An 18,568-nucleotide genomic window follows, 5' to 3' on the forward strand; every position below is an offset into this window, starting at 1 on the left:
ATAAATGTTTTAAGATTTTATATACAGTATGACAAAGCATCACTGTAATGATTACAAAGGGAGTAATGAGGATATATTAAGATGCAACCCTTATGTCCACCTACCCAAGATACTACTGCATGGGACTTGCTTCTGAGTAGGCATGCAGGATTGCACTGTAAGAGTGCCAAACTAAAAGGATGGGCTACTTCTTACCATTAGTCCAATACAAAGGCCTTCAGAGTGCCAGATTGCAGAATAAATAATAGGATTGTTTAATATATGTATATTATTAAAAGGTAATAAATTATGCAAAAGGAGATGTCCTCAAATGTGAAACAAAAAAACCATGTTTACTTTAAACCTATTTTTGTTATGTCAAGAGGTTTAAGAGACTTTTCAGTTGTATTTCCATGAAAAACCATTTGACACAATTAATGCTTCTGACAGTTGTTTTTAAACCCACTAAACAATTGAAAGCAGAAATTATAGGGGGAACTCTAAATTTGACTGCTCAAGTCCACCTTTGAAATGCTTTCCTAATTGCTTGTTGTATTCACACCTAAATGCATTTACATGAAAGTAATTTCCAACAAAACCCAGTTGTAGTTAACTCTGGGTATAATGGTTTTAGGATCAACACGTTGCAAATATGGAGCTCGCTTAAATGAACTTATTTTAATATTTTGCTTATAAAGAGAAATAACAGCACAAGCCCATTAACAGAAACCATGAAAGCTCAACTTCCATTTGAAAGTATGTTCAAGTTTCCAAAATATCATTCCCTTATTTCATAATGCAGTCTTATTTTTTAAATGTTTGTAAATCAGATATTAAAAAGGTAGATCTATTCTCCAAAAGGAACTTTGGAATTATGTCATTATTCCATTCTCTTCTCCCTCTCTGGAAGGCATTCAGATTCATGATGCTCCACCATGCTATTTATATATAGCAAAATATGTATCCAACAGCACATATTCTTCTCTCAAAATAAGAGTACTTTTCACTAGATTAGCCGATTCTGATTAAATTATCCTAATGATTGTTTGTGAGTTGATGCAGTAATTTTTATTTCATTTTAATGTAAGCATATATGAACTGAATGTTTCTGCTTTGATGAAAAATACATCTGACTTCATCTACTGATTTCACAATTGATTTGATGGAGAGTACACTTGGTATACATCAATTGACCGCAAAGCATTGAAGATTTTCCCCATTGTCAAATAGCGTGTTTCAAGCGAGACAAAAGTCATGAAGGAGCAGATTCACCTATGCAGAGGGGCTATTCCCCCCCCACCCCCTGGAGAGAAGCTTCCATTGCAACTTTGGATGCAGTAGAGAGTGCTGCTTTTTTTGGAAATGCAGAATAATGTTTCCACTACACATGTGCAATCCCTTTTTCTATGCAGTTCACTCAAATGTGGCCTATAACTAGACATGCACAGCCAATATGAAATAATACAAGAAATTTATTGCCACAGGATATCAAATGCTGTGCACGCTTGGAAATATAATAAACGACGTTAGATCACCAGACTGTCATTTTAAACAGATATAACACTTTCTTTAGCAAAATCAGCATTTTTCTTTGGTTAGAACCACAGAAACAATAAAAGGCAAACTTCTCTTTTAAATCATATCTTGACAAACTGATTTGTAAATTATAAGCTTTGTTACATTAGTTCGTTATTGTTATTACATATTTTGATTTTGGGCATTGTCTCCACAATAATTTGTGACACAAGCATTTCTAAAAGTGAAATCTTGCTCAACTGCTTTGTTTATAAAATACATCATAAATGTTGGGGGGAGGGGTTAGAAGAAAAACAAAAGTTTGGATCATCTGAGTCCCTGGACCAATAGCTGATGCAGAAATGAGCATGTTTAAGCCTGTTGAAATCAAAGCAAGGACACCTCATTTTGTGCGCCTGTGGCTGCTGATTTTCAATGAGATTGAAGTGCATTCAATTGACGCTAGTGTGTATTGGAGGCTTTTAAATGCTTTTATTCACCCTGATATGGTTTTGCAATCCAGCCCTTAAAATGCTATTTAAAGATATTCTCAATATGTAATTATACATTGTGAACATTTTTAAATTTTGAACATAATTTTGTAAAAACTAATCATTAAATAAAGAGCATATGGATACTTAGTAGGAGCATCAGTATTAGGAAAAAAAATCATTTTGGAGGGAGGTAATTTTAGCCAAAAATAACCCTAGGCACACCTACTTGGGAGTATGCGCCATTAAACTAAGTGGATAAAGATTGTGCTTTTAAGTGGAAATCCTGAAACTACAAGCGCTTTACTTGGGAGTAAATCCTGAATGTCTGAATGCACATGGATAGAAAATTCCTAAAGTAATACAGCCATTACATCATCTTCAAAAGACCCACATTTTTTAAAAAAATGCAACCTCTATATTTTTTTGGCGCCCCAGTCATATTTTTTTTGCTTTCTTTTTAAATTTCAATTCAAAGTAGCATTCACACAAAATATTAAAAGAGAAGGTCAAAGGAGGCACAGGGGTTAAAGTGTTTTGACCATAAATATCAGGAATACAAATATACTGGGCAGCTGACGTTGATGTATGTTTCATGAAAAGTCGACAAAAGTATTATTTTATTTCTGCTTCTACTCATGGTTCCTCCCTTCTCTATAGCAGCTCTCCTGCAGATCAGTGACACTAAGACAGGGATGGGGAACCTTTACCCATCCTTATATTATTAGGACTCCACTCCCAGCAACCCCAGTTAGCATCTAGCCAGTGGTCAGGAATGATGGGCATTGCAGTCCAGCATCTGGAGGGTAACAAATTCCCCACTCCTATTTTCAAGTGTCACCTGACACATCAAAGTGAAGTTGAAAATAAAAAACGAGGAATTTCCTGTGCCTGTGCAGAAGTGCCTTAGGCATGCAGCTGGGGTTTACAGGATCCCAGCTAAGATTATGCGTAAATGTTCCAGCAATGGTGCTTGGGCCCAACTCCAGAATGAGTCCGCAGAAGCCATAATTACCATATTTTTTGCTCTATAAGAATATTTTTTTTCTTGTTTTCCTCCACCAGTCTTGTGGTCTGGTGCATCTTACAGAGCAAAAAATACGGTACTCCATCAGTCTAGGCCCTTGCACAGCATGATGCTGTTCTCAAGGCTGTTGTGAGTATCCACTAAAAGCATTGCATGAAGGCATCCCAGCAGCTTTAAGCAGTTTTATGGTGATTTTAGAAATAGTATGTGGAACAGAGCTATACAGTTCTGCCATACTTGCCAAGCAAATACTTATTACAGATAAAAATTGCCGTTTAGCGAAGCTGTGTAACTGCCCCCACTCCCTGTATCTGAAGGGACCAGGACACAAACAGTAGGTATACTATGGCTTATCTTACTCTTAAGACGCCAGATTTGTAGGACTTTAGTTTCCTTCAAAGAATTTAGGTTTCAAATTTCCAGTTTCACAGAAGGAAATCTAGCCACAGCAATACTTAGAACTCCCTACTCGAAAGTCAACCATCGTCTGGGATTTCCTGCCAATAGCTTATCAATCTTTTCTTGCGATATGCCTCTGATTAACATTTTTGGTACTATGTTTTCAAGTATGTGAGAATATCCATGACCCCCATATTTCTTCAACCTATTTTTTGTGTGCACGTCATGAGCAAGCAAAACTCTGTCTTCATAGCCTTCATCAATCAACATCCGAACCCTGCAAAAATACAGACAATACACATCTGTCAATGTATAGTTCATATTAATCTGATAGTAATGTAGAAATAATTATCAGGTACAGACTCACACTATTTTAAATTAAATGACCTACTCGTGTGTGTTTTAAAAGAAATGTAGCAAACTAACATTTCCCTCCTTCCTGAAGAGGAACAGTTTGGAAACTTTTGCTTCTGTTTTTGCTTATCTGCTGTTTTTCATATCATTTGGACCAACAACTGCGATCAGTTTCAAATAAGCAGTCTTCAACCCAACATTACTGAAAGTGGCTTGTCTGAAACTTACCACAGTTTAAGGTGGGCTACAGGTCTGGGATCCAAGGGACATGGCAGATGACATGGCAAGCTGTAGATAATCAAAAGTGGAAGTAGTAGCTTCTGAACTCGTCCTGGTTCCATGGGAGGAGGAACAGGGAGACTGCACAACCCCGAGGCTTGCTGTGGCTTGTCCCTGCTAGTTGAGCTAAACTATAGTTTAGCATGATATGCAAACACAGCTGCTATGCCTATAAATTGGCTGAAAATGATACTCGCCCAACACTTTGGTAATTGCCTGCCTCGGCACCAGCTATTGGCAGAGTTGTTGTGACATAATGGAATATTTATCCAAGTTATAGAATGCTTTCAAATAATGCAGCTTCTGTGAGGGAAGTGAAAAATCAGTTTGGCTGGGAAACATCTAGACAAAAGGAGAAGTATGCATTTGAGGCCTGGCAGCTGAATGGGGAGGGAAGTTGTCTAACCGCTAGGAAAACTGAAGATGAAATGCAATGCAACACAGACAGCCACCACCCACCTCCTGAAAATCCTACAATGCCTGTAAATGAAGGCTGAGGTTTGGCGATTCCATGCCCAAGATACCAGCAAACAGAACTCTGCACACTCTCAATGCATGAAATCTATAAAGAATAGGCATCCAAGAGTATTCTGTCTTAGATCTGACTACATAAACCTATGACCAAATACAGGTGTGATGAAGCAACAAGACCTAGTCAGCCAAGGGCTTATTCACATGAGAAAGTTTGCTTCCTGAAATCCTGTGTATGAGATGACAGAGCTGGATCTCTTATTAGCACCGTGCTTTGAATGTTCTACTAGCAAAACAGGTGTAATTCAGAAATACTGATGGGACAGCACAGTCCAGAGAGCAGAATTCTGTAGTTGGACATGGGTGGTTTTGGGATACTCAGTTATTCGTTATTATGAACACTGTAATCATAGTGGAATGAATCAAGATTATCTGATCACAAGCATTAAGAGTTGCCTATGTTGCTGTGAGGCTGAGCTTTACATGATCGCTGCAGCCACATCTGAGCTAATAAGCAGCAATATATTATTATGAATGCAGTATTACAAGAGCATAATCGCTTCACCCACCTGAAACATCCTTAAATTGACAGATTAATAAATAAGCAAGCCAGCAATGATTTTTAAAGAAAACAACTTTCTTTCCACATAATTGCTCTCAAAACTCACCATAACAGAACTATACTTTTGAATATTTCAGTAATAATAATAAAATAATAAAATGTTGAGAAGTTATCGTAAGACACTCCCCCCCCCCAAAAAAAATCTCTATACAATCCTATGCTGTCTCAAGGGACATATTTAAAGATGCACATGCAAATCTGGATATTTACAAATCTTTTATTCAGCGTTAGTGGAACTGAACATGAGTGAAGTCTGAAAAATACCTTTCCCTCTCCCGTGTTTATACAACCAGACACAGAGGTCAGCTTGATTTGTATGACTATGATGAATACAAGTCAAACATGAGCTGACTATGAATTAATAGTAGCCTGCCAGTTTTCCTAGCATGCTCACCAACAATAAACTGAATGCACAAAAAGAAGTTTAATGGCATCTCTAGCATAAATGCGCAAATCGTTCTGGGTGAAAGGCAATCTTGTCTCCCTATAAAAACCTACTGCTACTTTTGTTCAATGCCAGTTTCGGGAAGGAATTATGAGGGAATTGTCATGGCGAGGTGTATTGTGAACTGTTGCCACAATCAATAGCAAAAGCATTACTGATAATAATAGCCTTTCTACCTGCATAACTTCCAGTCGTATCTGTCCAAGGAGCGCTTTCATTCATCACAAAATTGGCTCCAGATTAGTCAAGAAGCAGAGGTTTTAGGAGCAACTTCACAGTGTGTTTATTTAACTCGGCATAGGGCAGGTTGACGGAGTAGCTGAAACAAAGCTCAGTTTTACCTAGCTTAACTTATTTTCTAATGAGAGCGGCAGGATTTAAAGCAATGTGTTATTATTCTGTGATGCGCAATCATGCTTTTTTTGCAGCGTCCCCATACACATAAGAGCTAAAAAGAAGGCGCTGGGTTGTATTGACAAACAAATAGTTAAGTAATGTGTGTCAACAGCCAGAGTGCCAGTATTTATTTTGTGTTGAAACTTCTGTGGAAACGTTTGTTCTTGTCCCATCGGTTCTTGATTCGCTTTGCTTTCTGTAACGTTGTGAATTTAGTATTGATAGGTAAGCATAGGGGAGAGGAACAGACTTCCTACATGAAGAAGGTCTACTGCAGATGTACGAATCCCATTTTCTAACCCTGGTTAGCAGATCAGGAGGGGGCTGCAGGACTGCACATTCCCTCTGCTTCTGCACTCATTCTGCCTGCACTTCCATGTACAGCCTTAAGGCAGGACTCAGGATTGTGACTGTGGTCACCTTAACCATGATTAAATCATAAGCAAGTTTTGAAGCTGATTTGCTAACTGTAGTTAAGGAAGATCTTGGTTAGCATTAACCAGGCATAGGCAAACTCGGCCCTCCAGATGTTTTGGGACTACAACTCCCATCATCCCTAGCTAACAGGACCTGTGGTCAGGGATGATGGGAGTTGTAGTCCCAAAACATCTGGAGGCCAAGTTTGCCTATGCCTGGCGTTAACCCTTAACCATGAAGTCAAAATGGAAGCTTAAGAGAGTTACAACCTCTGTTACAATGCTGGTTGTGCCAATTTCTTATCAAACAGGGTATATCTTCTGGCCGAACCCTTCCCCTATAGATGCTTTCTCCCCATATATTGTCTCCTATTGGGGCTGGACTTTTGGTCTCAGAAGTTTGAATTCCCCCTTTATGCCACAGCTGTGCTTTAAATGGTTCTAGCATTGCTACAGGTTTGGCCTATGGTGAAAGATAAATTTTATGGTGAAAGAGAAGGATAAATTTTAATGCAAAGGAATGTGGACGGGCTCTCCACTTCTTATTTCTTAACCATGCTTAGTGACTGAGTGTTATGTCTGCCCTGGACCTTTGTGATTTAAGACGTTAAACTAAGTAGAATACCTATCCATGGAAGTCAGGGACAATGAAATGCCATGCTAGTGCAAGTTACACACAGGGTCAGTTTGTGGTACTTTCAAAACCTGGACACTAACAACATTGCTATCTCCAGCAGAAGTTTCCATGCATATGGGAATACATACCTTAAAATTCTTTCATTGTCACTTGGCATATCGATATCAGGATTCATTTGGTACAAAATGAATTCTGTTCCAAAGAGGTCGTACTCTAAGTAGCATCCAAGCTCAGCAAACTCCAACAGTTTCTTCTCATCAAATATAGTCCTGTACAAATCACAGTATACACTATAAACTTGCGCAATGCAATTCTCTCTCATAGCTGACTTGAATCATTTAACCTCATTTGACAATAGCCTTCAAACACAACAAATATTCCTTCATAACGGATTCATTCATTAGAAGTCAGCTCCACAGCACAATCCAGCATGTACAGGGTGAGTCTTTTAAAAGAGGCCCCGTGGAACATGTGTACTCTATATCCACTGGGCCTCTTTTAAAGGACTCACCCTGTATGTCTGCTCTGATGTAAGTCCCGCTGAGTCCAATGGGATTTACTCCTAGGTAAAAAGAATTGCAGCCCACATTACATAACTGCAGAGTTTCTGACCCCAGATATGCTTACAAATATATATATATATATTACACATACGGGTATCAACAGACTAGCTAGTCATCATGGTTTGATTTCTTACTTATTTTTTACTCTTCAGCAACATTTATGGTGTAAAGTCAATTAGCAAAGAAATTGTAAACACTTCTTAAAATAAAATTAATTTCTTGAACTTTCTCCCCCTATTCCTATTTTAGGTTGGTTCAGAGTATTTCCGGTCTCGTCACCACCGTAACATTTTGCTGATAAAAGTTTTTTTTAAGGATTCATATACATAACCAATAGGTCTCAGGTAGAATTACAACCTTGTTTAATTTGTCACCAAGCCTTGAAATTTGAAAACATTTCAAGCTACAACATATTTATCCTTATAACCATCAAAACAGTGGACTGTATTAAATTACATTTTATCTTTCCATTTTGTGAACTATTGGAAGGGATAGACTTTGTTGTGGAATTCTATGTCAATATGTTTAAAAACAAAAATGGATAGAACAAAATGTGCAGTCTCTCAAACAAGAAGCAGAGTCTATCAGTAGTATTCAACTAAGTTAAAATTAATCTACAGGACTAAGTTAGGTCCATTAATTTGGTTGGTCACTGTCAGAACAAGATAGTGGACTAAATGGGCCACCGGCCTGATCCAGCAATCACTTATTATGCAATCACAGTGTGTCTGCTCTGAGTAAAACTTAGCTGAATGGCGCACAATATTTCTAGGTTAAAAATAGCAACCTATAACCGTCAACCCAGTGGCATTTAAACTCAAGTTGCCCGACAGCATGAAGATACATCTGGTGTTCCATAGGTCCCTACTTTCACATTACAGGGAGGGTCGGGAATTCCCGGGAAGGGAGGGAGGGGTTACCACCCACCCGTGGGTAGAGGAGAGGGAACTCTGTAACGAAGCTACATAAATACTCGATTCAAGGTGGCAGGGTCACCAGGTAGAGTATTTGGTAGCCTGGGAGGGAGAACCCAGGTCGGAAAACACTTGGGTCCCTGCTGAATCAATCACTGACGGGTATCTGGTGAAAGAGTTTCATGGTTTGTTCCTGGATAGGCCTAAACTATTAGCTAGATTCTGGGAGGAAGAATTTGGACCCACAGACGACGAAGGGGACTTTGTGGCGTTTCCCGCCTCCGAAGAGGAAGGGGATGTGTCCGAGGGAGAAGAATCAGACTGGGAGGTTCAACCAGCTGGAAGAGATCCGAGGGGATGGGAGGCCGGTTTTGAATCCTCAGAAGATGATGACAGTTCTTTCAGGGGGTTCCCCACATCGTCGGTCGAAGAGATAAAGGAGGAGGTATCGGAAGATCACGCTGGGGGTGAGGGGGGTCCTGAGGAGGGGGTGGATGTCAGGGAACTGTCATCAGTACTGGAGGGAGAGTGCAAAAGCCAGAGGGATTCCAGAGAGCATCCAGGGATCGGGAGAAGCAGCCCATCTTCTGGGGAAGAGAATCAGCGTAGCACCAGTGGAGAAGGCGGGCAGGTGGGGGAAGTGGCGAGGCGGTCCCATGACTCCGTCCTGGGACCAGCGGGGAGAGTAGAGGTCCTCCGTTGCCCATGCCCTCCTTGCGCAGAAGGCTTCCGCGCAGAGAGGGTAGGCGAAGACTAGGTGTCAAAGAGCTTCTTTGCTGGAAGAAGTTTAAGAAACACCTACTCACGGATTCTGCCAGCGACTGAGTCAGCCATGGGTGAGTGGCGGTCCGGACAGATAAGGTTCACTTTGGCAGCCCAGCCAGGTGTTTGCACCCAGCCAGGGAGATAGGTATCTGCTTACGCACGAGCAACCCCTTAGAAACCATCACAGGATGTTTATTCAAAACCTGCCGAGGAGTCCAGTTCGCTTTGTTGCATCTTCAAATACTTTGTGAAAGGTTCCCATTCATTCTTAAAGTCACAGTTATCCTTGTCCCATAGCTTATGAGTCAATTTTGCCAGTTCTGCATAATCCATCAATTTTTCTTGCCGTGATTCTTTAGTTGGGATTTCTTCAGTCTTCCATCCTTGTGCTACCAGAACTCTCGCGGCAGTTGTCGCATACATGAAGATGTTTTTCAACTTTTTTGGCAGGTCTTTCCCTACAATCCCCAACAAAAATGCCTCAGGTTTTTAAACAAATGTTAAATGGAACATTTTCTTCAGTTCATTGTATATCATTTCCCAAATTTTTTTAATTACTTTACAATCCCACCACATATGATAAAACGTTCCCTCCTTTTCCTTACACTTCCAACATATGTTTGAACTAGTTTTGTACATTTTCCCTAACTGCACTGGTGTTGTGTACCATCTGTACATCATCTTCACATAATTCTCCTTCAATAGGGAACAATCTGTAAATTTTAAGTCAGTTTTCCATAATTTAACCCAATCCTCCATCATAATGTTGTGACCTACATCTTGTGCCCATTTAATCATAACTGATTTTAACTCATTCCAGATGTCTGTTCTTAGCCTGAAACTGTTCTTAACCTGAAGCACCACTTTAGCTAATGGGGCCTCCCGCTGCCGCTGCACCGCCAGAGCACAATTTCTGTTCTCATCCTGAAGCAAAGTTCTTAACCCGAGGTACTATTTCTGAGTTAGCGGAGTCTGTAACCTGAAGCGTATGTAACCTGGAGCGTATGTAACCCAAGGTACCACTGTATATATATTGCCAATAACTTACTGCGTACATTTGGCATAAATGTTGGCAACGGACAGAGCAGAAACAAGGAGGGTTTGCCCTTTGCCCTCCATGAAGTGCTGGATGTTGGGTGTTGTCAAACTACCGTATTTGCATTCTTCTACCCTTTCTCCTTTTCTTGCCTGACTACCCAAAAATACTATATGGGTGAACCTCAAACAAATCATTCTCACCTACATTACCTTGGTGCTCCTTCTGCTTAATGCTGCAAAGCCATTAACAGTTAATTCAGTTGCATCATAGTCTGTCGCTATGGAAATGACTGATGTCACAAATTCAATATTGTGACTTAACAGCAGGATTAAGTAGAAGGAACAGATGGAACGAGTGAGAGAAAGCTCTTGTTCAAACACAACTGGCACCAGCAGGACACTCATTATTGCCAACTGTAATTAATAATAAAAATCTTGTTTAAAAATAATAATAATAGTCACAGTTTACATAGGACCACAGATTCTTATCCAATGAACTTTCAAAGTACTGTGCAAGTAGTATGGCTTTCATTTACAGCTCAACACTAGAAGCCAAAATTGCTATGTAAATGTACTTATACGCTGTAGTACCATGGCAATATTTTGTATTATTATAATTTTAAAATCACGTTCATAGGAATATGCTTTTCTAGGTATAGGTGTGAATATATATTAAAAGAGTTGGGGATTTATTTAAATTAGGCCTGTCAATCGCAATCGGCATGGTTACCTGAAGCAATCAAGAATTAATTCTAGGCAATCAGACAAGAAAGTAGTTGCAATCTGGAAGAGAGTTTGTGTTGTTGTTTTTTAAAAAATCATTTAGGCTTCCGTTTTCTCATAAATGCCTAAGCATGAGTGGAAATGTAGGTAGTAACATACATTGTGTTTCATGTAAAGCACATTTAAATTATACATGTATGATCAGTGAAAATCATTTTACATAGTGTGCTATAGAGCACTCACAACAATTCAATGATAAGTCATATGACTACAAATAGCTTCCAGCCTTCAGCAATGCTAATCAATACATGGTCATCTGCCAACTAATCATCAACCACACAAGGTCATATAAATGTGGCTTAGCAGAACAGATCATGTTTTTTTAACTGAAGGCGTGAAGCATCCACTACTTTGCTCTCCATGGACGTTCTGTGACTTTTGTTTACAGAGGTAGCAGCAACATCTTGCAGTTGTAGCAGGAGAGGATTCAACCGATGTGATGTAGCTATTTAAGGAGGTGTGGAATTGTTGCAGTTTGGGGGGTTTTTTTGCAACATAGTCTGGAGAAAGAGGAAGATCCATTCTTATCCTGCAACAGATAACTCAGGGAAGAGAGCCAGGCTATTTAAAGCTATCTGATCTGCAGATACATAGTTCTCCAGTGTGCCCATGCCAAATGTTGCCACGTACTGGCGGGGAAGGCAGATGGCCTTTATGCAGCAGGTGGAACCAGCTACCAGTTAAGAACATTGGAAGCTCTTCTTACACAGAATCAAACCTTTGGTGCGAAAAGCTCTGCACCGTCCATACCAGCAGTTCTCAAGCTTCTATTTGCTAACTATCTGAAAACTGCAGAGGGTCTTGGTGTACCACTTTATAGCAGTTAGCTGACAAAATGCAACCAGTTCAAACGATAGGTGGTATTTACCTAAAACTACAGTTAAATTAATGGACATTAAGTTTGTTGTTTAGTCGTGTCCAACTCTTCGTGACCCCATGGACCAGAGCACACCAGGCACTCCTGTCTTCCACTGCCTCCCCCAGTTTAGTCAGACTCATGTTTGTGGCACCGAGAACACTGTCCAACCATCTCGTCCTCTGTCGTCCCCTTCTCCTTGTGCCCTCAATCTTTCCCAACATCAGGGTCTTTTCCAGGGAATCTTCTCTTCTCATGAGGTGGCCAAAGTATTGGAGCCTCAGCTTCACGATCTGTCCTGCCAGTGAGCACTCAGGGCTGATTTCCTTCAGAATGGATAGGTTTGATCTTCTTGCAGTCCATGGGACTCTCAAGAGCCTCCTCCAGCACCATAATTCAAAAGCATCAATTCTTCGGCGATCAGCAATCTTTATGGTCCAGCTCTCATTTCCATACATTACTACTGGGAAAACCATAGCTTTAACTATATGGACCTTTGTTGGCAAGGTGATGTTAAATAAACAGGTTGGTTCTGAGAAAAACTTAGCAGAATACCCCATTTGAAGAACCTCTATTTCCACTAAAGGGCAGCACCTCTTCAAGAATTCAGACAGCAGTCTTTCCCAACCCCACTGGAAGATGCCAGAGGTTGAACCTGGGGCATTCAAAGCACGTGCTCCACCAGCAAGTTATGGTCCTTTCCCTTGCCGCTTCAACTAGATGCATGCACACAAATGGGCTTATGGTGCAACCCTATGCATACTTACTTGAGGGAAAGCTCCACAGAACTCAGCAGAACTTGCTTCCAAATGAACATCCGCAAGACCGGGCTTTTAGCTGATCTTAACTAATGTACTTGAAGATGCCCCCTCAACTAGTATCCCACCTAGAGTTTTTGCCACAGGAAGTATGCTAATTTAAGAAGCCAAATTAGTCAAAGATGAAAAGACAGGAGATATTTGTGTCTGTTCAAAGTTGTATGCAACTCGTTGCTATATTTCTCAAACTACAGATTAGGCACCCTTAGGGGAATGTGGGACACTAGCAAGGATGCTTCATTGCATCTATGCCCAGTTGTGAGCTCCAGTGTGTTTGATGTGGCCTCACTGGAATACTGAATGGAGGGGGAAACAGGGTCACAATGCTCTAAAGACATGAAGTGGCAGAGAGAAAGGACAACACAGGAGTCCAAAGGGAGGAGCATCACTGAATGTACACCTGTGAATGTGGGGAGTTAGCAGTAATTGTTGGGGGTGTGCAAATCTGGGGGTGGGGAGCAACTAAAGAGGTTTAAGAGCCAGACAGGGATTACCCAATGACATTGGGAAAGTGACACTGATGTGACATTGATGTTCAAATAAGTTTTGAAGGGGGTTGTGCAACTTCATATAGTTCAAACACTGTTATAAGTGTTGTATCTCAGCACAATATCTTAGTTATGGTGCTGAACGTTACTCTGACATAAATGGATCTTCATAAACACAAAGTAGACTTTGAAAATGTGATAATTTATTTAGGTGCTCAAGGAGCGACTCCCCAACATGAACAGACACTCTTATTCTAATGAGCACTGAGATCTACAAACCATTTAGACTGCCGGCATTTTGGAATTAAAGATTTGTAGATGTGAGTAGGACTAAGCAGTTTTTGCACATACATGCCACTTTGAGGATTGTCACCAACTTCACTAGAGTTTCAGTCTGGCAGTATGGTATGTATCTGCATTAAAGTATTCCCTGCAATTGCCATATTTTGGGTACTGCAATTGCTTGAACTGTTACAATGCTTGCTGTAATGAAGTATCAGAACACTGATAAAACCTGATTAGGTTCAACCTGCTGTGGGTTTCTTAAAAGTTCCACTGTCCAGAACAGGGGTAGTCAACCTTTTTATACCCACCGCCCATGAATGCATCTTTCTTGATGGTAAAATTTTCTTCCCGCCCACCAGTGCTCGATGGAAGGAGGATTCAGCTTGTGCCGTAGAACCCCCTACCGCCCACCTAGAATCCTGAAACGCCCACTAGTGGGCGGTAGGGACCAGGTTGACAACCGCTGGTTTAGAAGCAGAAATATTTACAAACAATCCAACACCAGAGTGGCCCATTTACCTGTCCATGTGAGACATGACGGTTTTTGAGGTATCAGCTCCAGCTTCCTGCAAAATTCGAATGATCTGGAAAGGTGAATCACTATTCCTGCCAGGGTGGATGATGACAGGGCAGCCAAGCTGTGACTGAGCATGTGCCGTTGCTTGTAGTACTTTGTTTTCACTTTCTGTCAGAGGCCACGAGCAGCCAACTTCTCCTATGACCCCACACTTTATGTCGGTTCCATCGGCTCCATTGAGAATTTCATTAACTATAACCTCTGTCAGCTGTAGAAAATAAACATTCTTTTAGTTAAAGCTCTCTGTGCTGCATAGTATCAAAACTTAAGTAAAACAATGTCGTTCCTAATTTCAAGGTTGCCATGGTCAGTATCTTTCGGCCTTCAAATGCCTGAGTGAGCGGGAATGTTTTTATATTTCTCCTGAAAGTCAATAGACACACCTCACCAAGGATGGCATTGAAAAATGGCAAACCATCACCAGAGGGTGTGGGCAACAGAAGCTTAGCTCACACATGCATCCTAAGATACTGTGCATGAGATTGCAGGATGCACTGTGATAACAGCAGCCAACCTACTGGTTTTCAGTTCATTTTCTCATGGAAGGATCTTGCCATGTCAGGAAAAGCTCTTCTACCATAGAGGTGAATTCCTCTGTATCCAACCCAGTGTATTATGCATGCACACACACACTTAATTCCCGGTTTCGAGGGATCCTATTTTAATTATGTTAAAGGCAAACAACATATCTTGAGGTATTCAGAGGTTGCCAATAAGAGCGCCCAACTTTCAGTACGTTTTGAGACCCACCTGCTCCACAGACATCGCTCGTGTTTCAGGAGAATGAGTGGCACCCACATAAAAGCCAGCGCCAGCAATAATATGGACACCTGTTTCTTCCGCAAGCTGCTTTAGGGTCTTCATGTCTCTCCTTATCCCTGTGGTTGTATTTTCCACTATGGTCCCACCACCTGCAGCTTTGAACTGCAGCAGTTCTTCCTTCACAGCACTTGTTTCTTGATGCAGCAGGAGGTTCTCTTTGTGGCTGTAGGGATTCTGTTTCAGCCAAAACAAGTTCTTCATCTCAATGGATGTTTCAGAGAGTGCTTCATGGCCTGAAGGAGGTGGGTAGTAACAGCAAGTGTAATCCATTGTCAAGTGCTCGTGGGTCATCGTGTAGCCAAGCTGGCTAGGCTCAACAAGGCCCAAAACAGTCTGGACTTTGCCCTTCAGCGAAGGCATCTTTAAAAAGGTGTATTCTAGGAAAATAGACAGAAAGATGTTAAAGACCCTTACACCAATTTTGCTCCATGCATCAAAGAGCAGACTAAACTAGTTTTGATGTGAGTTCCCTTCTTTTGGCTGAGAAGGGTGGTTTAGACCACAGTTTAGACCATTGGGTAGGCTTTATTTCGTAATCTTTGATTGCAGTGAGGGATTCTGTAAGGTCTTAGAGTAATATTTTGTATATTGTGGATACCATCCCCTTGCTGTGTCCCTCTGATGTCAGGAGAAGTTTTTCAAAGGTGGCCAGAGGCCTAGTAGTTGCTGCTGCTTTTACTGTTGGGTTATTTAAGAAGGTGCGCTGTTGGTGATGGGTCAGACAAGGTATTTGAGTATCCCCTAGTTTGTCTTATATTTCTGGTGTTGGTATAGGTTTGCCATTTTCACTGCATGTCTATGACAGCAGTGTCTCACACCAAATGTAACTGACCTATAGAAAGGACTCTATGAACTGAGAACAGAGATGTTGTATGTACAGTGGTACCTCGGGTTACATACGCTTCAGGTTACATACGCTTCAGGTTGCAGACTCCGCTAACCCAGAAATAGTACCTCGGGTTAGGAACTTTGCTTCAGGATGAGAACAGAAATCGTGCTCTGGCGGTGTGGCAGCAGCAGAAGGCCCCATTAGCTAAAGTGGTGCTTCAGGTTAAGAACAGTTTCAGGTTAAGAACGGACCTCCGGAACGAATTAAGTACTTAACCCGAGGTACCACTGTACCCTCATTGTCTATGAAAATCCTTCAATAAAAGAAATATTTTAAAGAGAGAGAGAGCAGGCTACACAAAATGAACAAGGATACTTTAGAAGAAAATCAAGATTGGCTGGCATAGCTTGTCCTTCCATCTGAAGATTCTTACTAAATATTCTTAAAAGAGTCATCAAATCTATGTCATGTAGTTATAATGCTGGCCAAATCTTTTTATCAGTGTACAAACTAATGCACACTGATGAGTCAAAGCAAAACTCAAGGCTTTATGGAAGGACTTTTCACCAAAACTGGATGACGAGCCTTTTTGTTTTGCAGTCAGTTCAAACATTACTAAGTCTGTATATATGGGCTTCTTCTCCCCACCCACCTCCAAGTCTGTAGCTTTATAGTCCCAAACACAGTTTCAGAATAGTTTGTCAGGCTTTGGGGTACTTTGGGGATAGTGAAGCACAAGCAAGACATCGGTACAGAGAATAGCTGATAAAATAAGTGAATCTAGGTAAGGCGAAAATTCCTTTTAAATTATTGCCTATACCTCTGTCCTGATACTGAAAGTACTTGCAAACCAGAGGCTTTTCTCTTAGGAATTGTTGGCAATGAAATAAATAGAAAGGACCATAAAATTTTCCAATATGCAGCAACAGCGGCAAGAATATTACTGGCTCAGAAATGGAAACAAGAACAATTACCAACGTTGGAGGAATGGAGGACGAAGCTGATGGACTATGCAGAACTTGATAAACTGACTGGGAAGATTAGATATCAACGAGATCAAAAATTCATCGAGGACTGGGGAAAATTAACAGATTACTGGGAATGTATAAGTGATAACGAAATAACGTTAGTGGCATTTAGAGAAGCTCTGTGATAAAATAAGAAATATTGTAAAAAAGTAAAATATAAGAGGGGGGTAGGTATAAAGGCAATATCAAAATTTGGAAATGTGTATTTAAATAAATTAAATTTCGAATGATTGGCAGAGAAGCCGAAGGAAGTCAAAAGATCGAAAAGTTTAACAGAAATTGTAATGTGGTACGATTGTATGGAAAAATTAATAAAATATAATTATTAAGATACTGAAAGTACTTGCTGGCTGTTTCTGTGGTACAAGGGAGAGGAGAAAAATATGAAGCAATTTTAACATCTTTGCTCTTGTTACAGCATGAAAACAACCGGGGGGTGGGGCAGAAATTGTGAGGATGAAATACTGGCTTTTCTCCAGAATTTTAGTTACATTTTTCTTGCTTCGATTCAAAGCCCTATGGGAGGTTCACACCAAACTGCTATTGTACAACCACAAGTCCTTAAAGATTCAGTAAAGCCTAAGTAGTTGGCCTTGCAACAGCAAGACTACCCAAGTGGGAATGCAACCGCAGGAAAAGAGATTGGGAATACAGAAAAGGATGCCAGAGCATTAGAGACCTTGCATTTCTAAGTGAAGGGAAAAAATACATCAATATGCCATTGTGTTAGGCAAGCTGTCATCAAGGATGAGGAAGAAAATCTGTGCAACTCAGAAAAAAAAATAGATAGGAATAATCAAGGAGAGTATGAACTTACAGAGAGCCTTCAGTGCAGGAGACTTTTCCAAGACAGATGCTGTTGCTTTTAGGACACAACTGAGTTATGGATACTAGTATCATGAAAGCACCATAAATTATGCAAAACAAATGTCTGTATGCAGATTTGTTGAACTTGCACAAACCTTTCTGACAGATGAGTATCAAGGCTTCCTTAGCACCAAAGGTGGATCTTCCTTTCCATTAGAAATGAAACATATCGCAGAATTAATAATGGATTTAAAGGAAAACATTATTGCAATTTATTCCAGAGTTCTAAAAAGTCAAGGGCTTAAATAATTAAATAAACAGCAATGTCCGTTCATTCAGTACTCCTCATCAACTGTTAATGTCATTGGCTTTCTCAGCCACAAGCCAAAAAAAGTTGGTAATTGCCTGGTTCTTTCACTTTGTCTACCAAATATCATTTATCACTAAGAGCCTGATCCCACATGTTTAGTTGTAAGTAGAGCCCACCAAGTGCCATGCAACTTATTCCTAAATAATCAGAGTCAGAATGCAAGCCTAAGTATCAACGCATCTTAGGTGTGCATCTTTCCAAGCTGGTGAGACATTATGGTATATCTGTTTAATGGAGAGCATTTGTTAATTGATACTGCTCTATTGACAATTAGAGACACGGGTGGTGCTGTGGGTTAAACCACAGAGCCTAGGACTTGCCGATCAGAAGGTCGGCGGTTCAAATCCCCACGACGGGGTGAGCTCCTGTTGCTCGGACCCAGCTCCTGCCAACCTAGCAGTTCGAAAGCACATCAAAGTGCAAGTAGATAAATAGGTACCGCTCCAGCGGGAAGGTAAACGGCTTTTCCGTGCGCTGCTCTGGTTCGCCAGAAGCGGCTTAGTCATGCTGGCCACACGACCCAGAAACTGTACGCCGGCTCCCTCGGCCAATAAAGCGAGATGAGCGCCGCAACCCCAGAGTTGGCCACGACTG

The 18,568-nt window shown here is 40.8% G+C and overlaps 1 protein-coding gene across 3 annotated transcripts in view; it reads right to left on the reverse strand.

Moving 5' to 3' along the window:
* Positions 1-1,433: 1,433 nt before the first annotated feature.
* The window catches only part of PTER (phosphotriesterase related), a 28,779-nt gene continuing 11,644 nt past the window's right edge, over positions 1,434-18,568 (reverse strand). For 2 of the 3 annotated variants that reach the window (XM_083705101.1, XM_083705102.1), the window contains exons 2-5: positions 14,869-15,317; positions 14,061-14,326; positions 7,160-7,300; positions 1,434-3,688 (exon numbers count right to left, since the gene is read on the reverse strand). In XM_083705101.1, the coding sequence (XP_083561227.1) occupies positions 3,478-3,688; positions 7,160-7,300; positions 14,061-14,326; positions 14,869-15,300 (1,050 nt within the window). In that variant the 5' untranslated portion in view covers positions 15,301-15,317 and the 3' untranslated portion in view covers positions 1,434-3,477. Of the gene's footprint in view, positions 3,689-7,159; positions 7,301-14,060; positions 14,327-14,868; positions 15,318-17,759; positions 17,806-18,568 lie in introns of those variants that run through there. The other variant, XM_083705103.1, reaches the window with a different exon arrangement.

Source organism: Podarcis gaigeae (genome assembly GCF_964106915.1).
Source record: "Podarcis gaigeae genome assembly, chromosome: 12".
Taxonomy (NCBI): Eukaryota; Metazoa; Chordata; class Lepidosauria; order Squamata; family Lacertidae; genus Podarcis; species Podarcis gaigeae.